Source organism: Nelumbo nucifera, chromosome 3, assembly GCF_055504915.1.
Source record: "Nelumbo nucifera cultivar China Antique chromosome 3, China Antique-T2T, whole genome shotgun sequence".
Taxonomy (NCBI): Eukaryota; Viridiplantae; Streptophyta; class Magnoliopsida; order Proteales; family Nelumbonaceae; genus Nelumbo; species Nelumbo nucifera.
Window position 1 is genome coordinate 76510476 of NC_142651.1, and position 13753 is coordinate 76524228.

Sequence of the window (13753 nt, forward strand, 5' to 3'; positions counted from 1 at the left end):
CTTACCTTCGATTGCTTGATCGACTGATTGGTCAATCAATTTGAGTATCTAATTTATTTTAATAAATAGAAATTATGACATAAAAGTTGATATTAAAAATTGGCACAAACAATATTCTCGTAGATTAGGTTGAACAGTTCAACAATTTGAACATCCTTGGTTCCTTGCATATGGGGTTTTGACTATGTCAACAGGTTTTCGGATTAAACCAGATCGTCTGGCCTCCAGCTCCAAGTGACAGGTTGAACGGTTCAACCGTTTAGCTCAACAACGGGTTGAAAAACTTTAGTCTAATGATCTGGGAAGTCATAGACAAGTAGAACAAAATAAAAGGTGAAACTTTAATTTTATGCCAATCAGGCATATTGTGTCATAGCATGAAGGATACAATTCACATGGTCTTTTTTCTTTCATGGGAGCACTCCCGTCTGTCATCACTCAAACATAAGTTTACTCTAGGCCTCTAGCATAAAATTGGGGAATATGGTTTCTAATAACTCTTTTCATCTCTCAAAATCCCTATTGTCCATGAAAATCATTCAAAAATTTTGGATCTGATGGTATGAAAGGAAATAATTATTGTCTTGTCAATATGTCATTAACCAATTTCTCCAAGGGAATTGAATGTGCAGCCAATTTCCCTCTCATATGTTCAAACAACCTTGAAGCATCATCTGTTCTACCAATATTAATCATTCCATTAATCAATGTATTAAAGCTAACCAAATCTGGCTTGCACCCATTCCTGAACATTGCCAAAATAAGCCTACATGCTTCATCAACTTCACCTATATTACACAATCCATCCAAGAGGCAATTGTATGTGATCACATCAGGTGATAAGCGCTGCTCGGTTTCCATCTGATTCACAAGCTTGAATGCCTCTGACACCTTCTCCTCCCTGCCAAGCCAATGAACCAATATATTATAAGTCACAACCGAGGCCTCAATCTTCCTCTCTTTCATTAGGTTGAAGACTTCCCAAGCTTTCTGACCTCTTCCATGCTTATAAAGCATCTGAATTACAATGTTCATGGTAATTTCATCTGGTTCCTTTAGTCCCAGGAAAACCCCATAAGCTTCTTCCCACCTACCAACTTCATCTAACCACTTAATCAACTTATTCCATGTACAAGTATCAACTGTAACACATGACTTGTTGATTCTCTTAACCAAATCAATTACTTCAAAAACCTTACCCTGCTTAATAAGCCCATATATACAAATCCTATAACTGCTTTCACTAGCTTCAATACCACTTCTACTCATCCACTTCAAGAAGACATATGCCTGTAAACCTTCACCTATATCACTATAGTATTTGATGAACAAGTTAAAACTGCACAAATCAGGGATGCACCCCAGAACCATCATCCTACCAAGAACCCCCAAAGCCTCTTTAATCTGTCCGAGGTCCAAATAAGCTTTGATAATTGTGTTATATACATAGGTATTGGGTTTGATGGTTCTGCTCTTCTCAATACATTCTAAGACCAAAATGGCTTCATCAATTTTCTTTGTGGCACATTGTGATTTCACCAGTGAACTATATGTTACAACATCTGGGTTGATTCCATCCGATTTCATCTTCGACCAAAGTTCTTGAACATGTTCTTCATGACCAGCTTCTCCAAGTTTGTCAATCAGGGTATTATAGCAATAGGTATCAGGTTTGCAATCATAACTGGGCATTTCATGAAGGAGATGGAATGCTTGGTCAACCATTTTGAAGTCAATAAGGATCCGAATGATGACAGTGAAGGAAATTATATCTGGTTGGTGTGTTTCTCTCATTTTGTTGAACAGCTCCAAGGCTTCAGCAGCATGACCGGAATCACCAAGGAATTTGATGAGGATTGTGTAGGCCACAATGTCAGCGAAGGGGCCAAGTTTGAAGATTTGTGCAAGGACTTGCATGGTTGCAGGATTTGTAGTCATTGGAAAGAAATTTGTAGGCCTCTGTCGAAATTTAAAAGGAGCAGTTGATTTGGTTATGACTGAATGAGTTCTGGTGCTTGGCAAGGATTTGGTTGGTTTTGGCGGGAATTTGGGGTATCCCATTGGTTTGGTTGAAATTGGATGAATCCCTCTGAGCGAGCAATCTGAATTGGTGGATGATTCAGTTGAGAAAATGCGAGTGTTCCCATGAATGATTTTTTGTATAGAAGATGGGTCGGTTGAGATTGGACGGATGCTCTTTGGCGGGAAACTGGGGTCATTTGGAGCAATGGTTGAAACTAGATGAAGGCTTCTAGGGTTGAGCTTTGACAAGTTTGGGGAATAAAATGAAAGCACATTACTTGTTTCTGGCTGAATTTTCAGGAGTTCTAAAGAAGATAACAATGGAGATTTAGAGTGATACAACTCTACCATTTCATTTCATTCCTCCATATAAATCCCACCACAAATTAATTCAAGAAGAAGTTGAACAAGATTCAGATATTTTGGGGAAAGATTTCTTCAGAACATGAAAAGCTGAAGTCCAGTTGCACAAATATAGACAAATGTGAAGAAGACGGAATAAGTAGAGTGGAGTGCCAGTCTGTTGCTGCTTACCTTTCTATTTCTGCAAGATGCGGTTGGCCTCTGAGCTTCTGATTTTCTGCTAAAACTGGATGTGAAATGAAACACTGGCCGGGCATGGCCGTTGGAGAACACTCCTCCATCAACATTATCCATATTGAAAATTTTAAATCTCCGGAGCCACCCATCCAGCCTACGCTACAAGACAACTAGGCATCTTCCCTTATCTGCTCCTCCTCGCTCAGTCATTTGGACCATGGATAGCACCGGAATGGGGTCTGTTTCAGTTCGCTTCTGACTTCTGAGTAAGGATTGGGCCAATGCTGCTCGACCGTCACCCCACTCGAACCTATGCTATGATAGAGACCGAGAACCAAAAAGTGAGAGTAAGAGGGCCCAATCAAGGGATTGGATTGTATGCAGCATCCATCGATCTGAGTTTTGGGAGGTTCAGTAAACCTTATTAATCGAATTCATACGGTAGTAGGTTTTAATCTCGGGACAGGTTTCATAGTTATTGCTTCAAGAACCTCTTGATTCTTGATTCAGACCAATTCCTTAACCTTGAGAGGACGGACGGACTTGATAGTAGGATTTTTTATGTCCAGATCAGATTTCACGCTTTATATGAGGGCTGGGCTCGGGTTCGAATCTGAACATTTTCTATTAATAAAGAGGTAAAGCTTGGCACGGCCCGGCTCATGAAGAGCTCTACTCTAACTTAGAGGGGAGAAACTCAGGTTATCTTGTAAAATAGGGCAGTCAATAGGGTAGGTCTGGGCTGGATCAGGTAGATCCAATCTTAAACCAATAAGAAAGCACACAAACCCGGTCCAACCTGGACTTTGAAGGTTTGTAAGTTTTAAGCCTAGAAAACCCTATTATTACCTGAGTTTATCAGGTCTGACCCGGTAAGAGTTGAATATGCCTGACAAGCCTTTGATATTTTTGACAGAAAAAAATGCTAATTGTTTTGCTCCCTCTCTCTCTCTCTTTCAAAATTTCTTATATATCCCCTAGAAATGATAACTAAACCATGAGAAACATATAGAAAATGTTGGGGAGATATTTATGTCATGTGCTGGTCAGCACGTATAAAACTAGTCCTGACCCTATTGTAAATTTGTAACCTCAACTTAAAATGTAGACCAATAGATAATCAGGAAATTGAACCAGACCCGGGTCGAGAATCGGGCCGGGTGAGGAAAAATAAAAATGAAAGGAGGGACAAATTTAAATGAATTTGTATAAATATTGTTGGCTACAAGCACATGAGGAACCATGTATTTGTCATTTGCTTGAAGTAGGTAACAATAGAGGGATGACTTCAAGTATGTCCTACCAACCACAATCTGCACCAGCTAATCCGGTATTAGAAAACCATTTATTTGGCCAAGTAGAACCTTTCAACCCCAATTGATGGACGTTTAGTAAACCCTAAACCACATATCAGGGACCTGTTATCTCCAATTCACATCAAGATAATGGATCTTTATGAACTGTTTTTATCCTAAATAGGTGCAGAATTAAGCTCAAACATGCCCAGATTATGATATTGTCACTAATAAATAAGAGCCATTGACATTTTTCATTAGCTTGGGACTTGAGAGTGCAGAAGTCTCCATGAATATTGTTTGTTTGTTGGTCAGATGGATTTAGGCACATTAGCCTCCACTCTTGTCTATGCCTTTCTGTTTGGCACAATCGTTTGCCTGAGGCTATGGCTGATGAAGTCATTGCAGAGCAAGGGAAGGCTGCCTCCAGGCCCACCAAGATGGCCTATCTTTGGCAACCTTCTTCAATTGGGCCCCCTCCCACACAGGGACTTTGCTTCCTTCTGTGAGAAGTATGGGCCGTTGGTCTATCTTCGACTTGGGAGTGTTGATGCTATCACCACGAATGACCCCGAGATCATCCGTGAAATACTTCTCCGACAGGATGAAGTATTTGCTTCTCGACCTCGAACCTTAGCTGCAGTACACCTAGCTTATGGATGTGGTGATGTAGCATTGGCTCCATTAGGGCCACAGTGGAAGAGAATGAGGAGAATATGCATGGAGCACCTACTGAGCATCAAGCGGCTCGAGTCATTTGCGGACCATCGTGCTCGCGAAGCTCACCATCTCGTTCAAGACGTATATGATCGGTCTCAAACCGGGAAGCCTGTTAACTTGAGACAAGTCTTGGGAGCCTTTTCCATGAACAATGTGACAAGAATGTTGCTAGGGAAGCAATATTTTGGCATTGAGTCAGCCGGTCCTCAGGAAGCAATGGAGTTCATGCATATCACTCATGAACTGTTTTGGCTTCTAGGGTTGATTTACTTGGGTGATTACTTGCCCATATGGAGGTGGCTTGACCCTTTTGGGTGTGAGAAGAAGATGAGGGAAGTGGAGAAGAGAGTGGATGAGTTTCATATGAAAATAATTGAAGAACATAGGAAAGGGAGAGAGAGGAAGAAGGAGAAGAAAGGAGAGGATGATGACAGGGAGATGGACTTTGTTGATATCTTGTTGTCTTTGCCTGGTGAACAAGGGAAGGAGCACTTGGAAGATGCAGAGATTAAAGCTCTAATTCAGGTAAGACTCTCACAAAACAAGCTATCACTATTTCTTCTTCTTTTATTGTCTCTGGTTTGTTCACATTGTACAAAATTATGTACTGTCTATGAGGCCCATTTCAACTGGCAATTGGGCTGTTTGGTCCATTATGGCCCATTAGGTAATTAATGAAGGGGAATCTATGTAGTGACTGCACCCTAGTTAAATTTGTAGGACATGATAGCAGCTGCTACAGATACATCTTCAGTAACAAATGAATGGGCCATGGCAGAGGTGATCAAGCATCCAGAAGTCCTTGGCAAGGTCCAGGAAGAACTAGACTCTGTTGTCGGCCCAAATCGCATGGTTTCTGAGTCTGATCTGGCCCATCTCAACTACTTGAGGTGCATTGTTCGTGAAACCTTCCGAATGCACCCAGCTGGGCCCTTTCTCATTCCACATGAATCAATTCGTCCCACAAAGATCAATGGCTATGACATTCCTGCCAAGACTCGAGTCTTCATCAACACTCATGCTCTTGGACGGAACACCCGAATTTGGAATGATATCGACGAATTCCGACCGGAAAGGCATTTGCCGGCAGATGGAAGCCGAGTCGAGATAAGTCATGGAACTGACTTCAAGATTTTGCCATTCAGTGCTGGCAAGAGGAAGTGCCCTGGTGCACCACTGGGGCTCACCTTCGTCCTCATGTCTCTGGCCAGGCTATTCCATTGCTTCGACTGGATTCCGCCGGAGGGATTGAAACCAGAAGACATTGATACAACTGAAGTGTATGGGATGACCATGCCCAAGGCCAAGCCCTTGATGGCTATAGCCAGCCCACGCTTGGCAAAAGAAATGTATTGCTGACTGCTGAGTGAATAATCTTGATTGCAGTACGTAGCCAACTAATGGCTGGCTAGTTGGAGAAGCTTTGTTTGAATAAAATAACTTTAGGTATTGTTAGTTTGTTGTTTAGCTTTTTGCTTTTTGGGAACTTCATGGAATCCAAACAAAGCCTTATGGTATATTTTCAAGAATTGAATCTATGAAGTTATGCATAGAAAATTGAAACTATATTGGGCTTGGTTTAGTTCTCTGGCCCATAATTTAAAATTGAAAAAATTCTCAACCCAACCCAAAAGGTTTAATTTGTCTGTCATGGGCTTCTTCCTTCAAATTTCAAAGGCCTAGCTAGGCCTCCCACTTAGAGGCTAGATACTAAATTTTAATTCAAAATAAAAAATATATATATATTAGGAAATAATTCATGCTTTTTAATTACAAATCAAATATCATTTAATCTTCTTATTCAAGTAAATGGAATTTTTATCTGCTGACCCAAGCATCCATATTTTACCCCGTTAGTTAAGCGAGAGATCGGCTCCGATCAGGTCAGGGCAAACCTGTGTCCCCACCCTTCTAACACCCTTTTACAACCTTGCATTGAGAATATCTCCCCATCAAATAAAAGCACGCAAATAGAGAGATATTCTCAATGCAAGGCAATAAAGGCTGCTAGTTAGAATGTTGATTTAATTGAGTTACTTAAGACGATGCTTCTAACCTTATCCTTATCCTTACTTAAGCCGCGTAATTATAGATGGCTTCCGGTGCAAGGCGCAATTAAGCCGTGTAAAAGAGTGTTGAAGCCTGCTATATATATATATATACGATCTCTTCTTGCTGATCAGATCATCGTCTCAAGGCTAACTGCCAAAGCAACCGCAACCGACAGTTAGATAATTTACCAGTCTTCAGTAGTCTCTCTCCGGTACGTACTTGTTCCGATTTGCTTTCTGTCACCTCCTCCGGATCCGGCAATGGTCACCATGGTTGCACCGGCGGTGCGATGTGCCCTAGACGCTGCGGAAGAAAGGTTCAAGGCCCAGGACGTAGAAGGCGCGATCAAGCACGCCAACGCTGCCAAACAGCTTCATCCCCATTCGGAGGGCATCGATCAGTTGCTCGCTGCTTACAGCGTCCATCTGGTTGCTACAAAGAAGAGGAAAAGGAACGGCGACATGGATTGGTACGCGCTTCTCAACATCGCCGATTCTGCATCTGCGGACACCGAGACCATCAAGAGGCAATACAAGAGGATGTCTCTCATGGTTCACCCCGACAAGAATAGCTCCGTTGCTGCTGAGGGCGCCTTCAAGCTTATCTCTGAAGCGTGGAGCGTCTTGTCCCAACCCACCAAGAGGCGCAAGTATGATATTCGATCGGGTACCTACGCCCATGCACGTTCAACTCCATCTGCCGCTGCTCGACCTGCAGCGGCTGAGGCATCTGGTTCTAGTTTTCCGACGACGACGACAACGACGAGTGCAGCTTCCACGGCAGAGATCAAGCCGTGCCCTTGTTGCGGTAAGCCAGTGAGTCATGTAAAGGCCAACAACGGGTTCTTCTCTATTGTGTGCCGGGATTGTGGTTTTATTTTCAAGTACGTGAGTCCAGAATTCTACCAGTTGAGTACCAAGCGCAAGCCCGTGACCTTCTCTTACACCACGGATGAAGGAAAAGAGATCGAGATTAGAGCTTTCTGATGATACTTGGATGTTCACTCTTTCATTTTTTCTTCCCTTCATAAAATTTACTCTGTTGATCATCATTTTCTCAAAAACAAATAAACGATTATATTATGTCAATGCTCAAGCTTTCATCTTATCAGTTTAGGGTCTATATATTTGCTAGAATTTTTGGTACTAGGTTTGTATATGTTTGACTGTGATTGTTTTTACTGATTGATTAATTTGTTTATTTTTATCAGTGCATTTATGTAGGCTGTGTTTGGTTTTTGAAGGAAAGAATAGGGAAAAGGAAAGGAAAGGTAGGGAAACCATTACAAACCTTGTATGGGTTTCCCTACCTTTCCTCACATTTTCCTTCAAACCAATTAAACATAGCCGTAAGGTGTGAATTTGCAATGCACTATTAATTCGGACTGGAAATGCCATCAAACGAAGCCTCTACCTTAGGCTTTGTTTGTTTTTAATTTGCAAGAAAGGGTAGGGAAAGATCTGATTCTAATTAAGGCTCTATTTATTTGTACAAATTAATGGGCTGAGTGCAAATTTTAGATTGCTTTTCTTTCAGGTTTTACTTTATTTTGTTTGTTTGGGAGGAGTAAAATTGGAAGTAAAACAAGGTGCTTCAGATTCATTGCTCCTTTTACATGAGACAGTAGTATGAAGTTAGTGGAAAGTGGTGTAAATTTTGCATCAGCTAGGGATCTAAACCGTTGGTTCCATTTGTTCGTAGTGCAAATCTAAACCAGATATGAAAAATGTGCATCCATCTCAGATTTGCATGCGTTTATCTTTTACTATGACTTGCACCCACAAAATTTTGCGTCACTAATTTTACATCCTAAAATGATGCGAAATTAATATTGCATCCTAAGTGATGCAAAATTTGCACCACCTTCTTACTTCTATCATATAAAATGGAGACCAAATTGTTTTACTTCCCACTTTACTCCTACCACATAAACAACGTTCTTTTTTATCAAAAAAGAAAAAAAAAAACTTTATTTTAGTGGGAAAACATCATTATACTTCTCGCAAACAAATAAAACAAAATAGAACTTCAAACAGAACTAAACCAGACTTTGCATTTAACTCATTTGCACTCCCATCCATTTGAACCAGTGCAACTTTTGCTCTCAAACAAATAGAGACAATATGTTATAAAGAAATCCATACAAATCTGATCACCATGGCACATTGTATATTATAACTGCAAACCAACAGAGTCTAACTAATAAGAGGCCCTTGTCTTGTTATATCCAAACGACTAAAGGAGTCGTGTAGATCTCCTTTGAGGGCAGATTCTCCAAATTTAGAGAGACGTAGAGAGATAAATTGGACAAATCAAACTGTTGAAAAACCAAGGTCCTATTGAGTTCATCGTGCATCAAATAAAAAATAAATATATAAAAAAAAACAGATTGTTTCTCAAAATAAATATTAAAAAGAACACATAAAATAGATTGTTTCTCAAAATAAATATTGAAAAAAAAACACGTTCTTGATTATGTATGTGTTATTTGTGTTGAAAATTGGAACAAAAAATCTGGTTAATTAATATTATTATCCATAAACGGAATAATTTCTAGGGGAAATTCCTGATCGGTACCCTGAACTCTAGGGGTTGTATCAAGTCAGTCCCTGAACTTCAAAACAAGGTTTTAAAAATTGATCTAAAAACGGAACCGTTTTAGCTACCGGTTTTTAGGCCAACGGTTCGACCGTCCGGGTCGAACTGTTCGGATGGTTCATATTAGGAAAGGCCAAATAGTATATGAGTCATGAGAAATAGAGAAAGGAGGACTAGAGGAGTGGAGAAGAGTATTTTGTTGGCTGAGAAAGAAGAGAAGAAGGAAAGAAAGAAAGGAGAAAGGAAAAGAAGCGAAAGAAAAGGAAGGAAAGAAAAGGGAAGGAGGGAAGAAGAAGGAAGAGGAGGAGAATGATTCGACACTCACTGGTGACAGCAACAATGAGATGGCGACGGCGACGGCGATAACACAACGCAGATGACAGATCTCATACGAGTTCTCAGATCTTAGATCTGAGATTGATTTTTCATTTTTTTCTCAGATCTATATCTTCTTCTTCTTCTTCTTCTTCTTCCTAGATATCAGATCTGAGTTCGTGTCTCAGATCTGCAATTTCTCAAACCGCGAACCGCTATCCAGGTCAAACGAATTGACGATTCAACCGCCTGGGTCAGCGGTTTTTTGACTAAGTCAACGGTTTTTTACCCAAGAACGGGTCAGGGGTGAAACGGAACCGGTTGCTTGAACGGTTTCCGGGCCAAATGGTCCAACCATCCGAGTCAACGGCGGTTCAAAAACATTGCTTCAAAATGTGTCTATACAGTACCCTGAACTTTCATAAAATGTGTTTAATAGGTCCCTATCGTTAACAATCTGTTAGTTTTCTGTATCACGTGATGACATGTGCCACTTAAAACTTTTAAAATATCAAAACTACCCTTGAAAGAAGAGACTGTTCATTGTCTTCTACCCCAAACTTTTAAAATGTCTCTAATAGGCATGGTTTTTAAAACCGACCCAGAGACCGAACCGGTCAGGGGTTTGGTTACCAGGTCAAATGGTTGGTCCGTTCTAACAAAAAAATTAAACAAATTAAGAAAATAAAAAAAATGGTCAAAAACGTTCTAATGGTTAACCGCCCGGGTCAGCAGTTTGCTAACCAAAATCAATGATTTTTTTGAGAAATCCCGGTTTTGAGGAAAAACGAAACCGGTCACCTGACCAATTCCCAATTTTTTCAGTCCGACCATCCAATCCGGTCTAGTTTTGGAAACCATGCTAATAGGTCCTTGTTGTTAATAGTTTGTCAGTTCTTTGTATCACGTGATAACATGTGCCAATTAAAACTTTTAAAATATCAAAACTACCTTGAAAGAAGACGCTGTTCATTGTCTTCTACCTTGAGACTGAAGAGCTGCTCCATTGCTACGATGATGCTGGGAACTAATGATAGTGCCAAGAACAGATTTGAACAAACCAACAACGGTACCGGGAACTAACCAAGTTTCAGCAACGGCTGAAACTGCCATTGCTATGGTTTCCTGTATATTCTAAAATCCATCTTGTATATAATTGCTACAACCTCCCTATCTCAACTAGGATGCAAGGGGAAATTATATCAATTTTAGCATTTACAAAGGAAAGGTTATGTTGATTGTTAATGTTGCATCACAATGGTATAACCTAGTTTCTCCCTTGTTAATTTCAGAATTTATTGTTTGGATTTGACTTCATTAACCACATATTCATTGTCGGTAACCAGTAACCTATCATTTCACAAGTCGGAAAACAAGATTGCTTGGAATCAATAGGTGGAACACAACATAGTTTACTGGAATTAATCAAGATGTAACTAGAAAGAGTTTTGTTTAAATTGGTTTATGTGGAAGTGACAGATAAAGAAAGTTAGATGAAACTTAATGGGTAGTTTTGACATTTCCAAAATTAACTAACAACAGGAATAGAAACATTCTAAAAGTTCGGGGTACTATATAGACATTTTAAAGTTTGGGGACTAACTTGAACCAACCTCTAAATTTTAGGGCACTGATAAAAAAATTTCCCTTATAAATAAGGCTCAGTTTGGAAGGAGAGTAAATATAAATATGTACAATGCAAATACAGGTTTAGAAATACAAAATGCAAGTCTTTGTGTTGTACATATTTGTAATTACAATCTTTTAGTACAAATACAAATATATAGAGTGAAAAACGTTGTGTTTTTTATTATTTTGTATGAATTTGTATTGTATCAAATAAGAATACAAATCTTAATTACAAACTCATGCAAAATTCTTATCCGTTCAGATTTAAACTGCAAAGTGCAAACCAAATGAAAATTTAAGTACATTATGATAGAAGGGAACAATATAGGAATATGGCAAGTAGAGAGTGATGGAGGGTTACTGGGACATCAGAGCAAAGTAGACAAACTTTACCTTTCCTAGGAAGCTGGGCAGCTTTTCGAATTTTCACAAAAAATGAAATTTCAACCTTGTTATTCAAGCTTTGTCGGGAATAGAAAGTGAGGCAGATGAGCGGAAAATTGTAGAGGATAGCCAGAGTACTAAATCAGGGAACCCTTCTAACGAAGAGTGTGAAGCTTCGTCTGAAGACTTAAATGAGATAGGACAGTGCGAAGGAGGGGGTAAAACCGGGTTTGGACTCGGGTCTGGTGGTTGGGTCTCCAATTCAAACTCCAGAAACTGAAACGTGTTTAAGTAAAACCCAGTTATAAAATCTTAGGGTCCGTTTCGTTTGTAGGAATAGGGGTCTGGAATCTGAATCAAAATGGGCAATTCCGGTTTTAACTGTTTGGTTGAGCAAAATTATAATCTCATTCCCATTCCTGTTGGAATGCCATTCCCCTATTTGAGGGAATGGTCATTCCCTACTCTCTTGGGAATAGAATCCCATTCCTGCTGATTTTAATTCTTATTCCCATTCTGGTCTGAACCAAACAGACTATGGGAATGGACCATTCCGATTCCGATTCTGAAGGATTTCGATTCCGATTCTGACTACAAACCAAACGGACCCTTAATGTGGAGTAATTGGCCATCGGTTCAGAAAGAGAAAGGAGCGAGCAAGCTGAAATGATGGAGAACTCGGTGATCCAGCAACTGAAGAGGAAGAAAGTCAAAAAAGATGCAAACTACGATGTAAACAAAAAGGAGATAGTTGAGGGGTGTCAATTGGACTGGATTTGGTCAATCCAATCCAATGAATGTTTTAGATCAATTTGGATCGGTCCAATTCAATGTCTGGACCATCCAATTTGTTCAAATTCATTTTAATTAGATTGGTTTCAATCCAAACCCAGTTCATTGACACATATATTCTTATCTTATATCAATGGACCAAATATTGGCTTAGTCCAACCCAATCCAATATAAATTTGTTACGGACGGACCAGATCCAATCCAATATAAATTTGTGCGGGTTGTGCCGTCACGGGCCATGTCGCCCTCCCCGGTGAAAATTTTGGGGGTCAACCCGGCACAACCCACGGCCTGGGCTTGTGTCGTGCCACGGGCCAGGTTGGCCCGTGGGCCGAGCCTTGGGCCAAGTCAGGTTGTGCATCAGACCAAAGCTATTTATTTAAAAAAAAATTGACAAAAAACTTAAAATTTTAATTTTATATGAATTTTGTGTATAAAATTGCTTATATATGCAATAATTAAATAAAATAGTATAATAAAATAAAAAATATTTATTTTATTAATTTATTATATACTATATATTATTATATAATTATAATTTATAAAATATTTTATAACTATATATACAATATATATAAATATATATACAATATATACAATATATATAAATATATATATGGGTCGTGCCACGGGCCGTGTTGGGCCGAGCTGTGGGCTAGGCCATGCCGGGCCACGGGCGGCACGACCCGATTTAAACCTCTAGTCTTGTTGGTCCGTCTAATCCATCCAAATTGATTTTGGACTGGACGGGGCACAATCCAAAACCGGTACATTGACACCCTTAGGAGATACTATGCCTCTTCAATGGTGAGATCGATCAGATGCCGCCAAACTTAAAACTTCTGTAATCATTTGAAACCTTTTGTGGGCTTAGTGAAACTCAATTGTGATTTTGATAATTTGAAACCTTTTGTGGGTGACAAACGGTACAAATATAGGAGCAAACTGAATCTTAGGCAGTGGCAGAGAGAGAATAGATTTTTGGATCATTGAAGAAAAAAGAATAAAAAAAACAAAAACTTGTAGTTTCAAAGAGCCCAAGCTCAGGAAAGTAAAGGATCTTTTTATTCTCTTATTTCAAAAATCAGGTTATGTGAGTCCTTACTCAAATGTGTGTTTACTGGTGAAGAGGACAAATCCCTTAAAGTGGGAGTGAAAGGGGGTGAATAGAATTCTCCTGGAACAAAATGATATGTTTGCCACTCCAGTCTCCAAGAAACGTGGAAGATTTAGGCAATGCCTAAAAAAGTGGAACCAAGAGGATTTTGGCAATGTTTAAAAGTGGATAAAGAAAGTGAAACATGATCTAGTAGTGGAGCAGAGGAAAGAGGGATCAAATTACAGTCAATAGAGAGTGGAAAAGCTCGAGGCTGAATTGGATAGTTGGCTGAAAAGAGAGGAGATTT

At 39.6% G+C, this 13753-nt stretch overlaps 2 protein-coding genes across 2 annotated transcripts; one reads left to right on the plus strand and one right to left on the minus strand.

The window, feature by feature from the left end:
* Positions 1-325: 325 nt before the first annotated feature.
* On the minus strand, positions 326-2563 carry LOC104610219 (pentatricopeptide repeat-containing protein At2g03880, mitochondrial). Its single transcript, XM_010276730.2, has one exon. The coding sequence runs from the start codon at positions 2371-2373 to the stop codon at positions 577-579; it is 1797 nt and encodes a 598-aa protein (XP_010275032.1). The 5' UTR covers positions 2374-2563; the 3' UTR covers positions 326-576.
* Positions 2564-4172: 1609 nt separating this feature from the next.
* Positions 4173-5936, plus strand: LOC104610254 (cytochrome P450 703A2). Its single transcript, XM_010276788.1, has 2 exons — positions 4173-5102; positions 5298-5936. Exons 1-2 carry the CDS (start codon positions 4173-4175, stop codon positions 5934-5936), a joined length of 1569 nt encoding a protein of 522 aa, XP_010275090.1.
* Positions 5937-13753: the final 7817 nt, after the last annotated feature.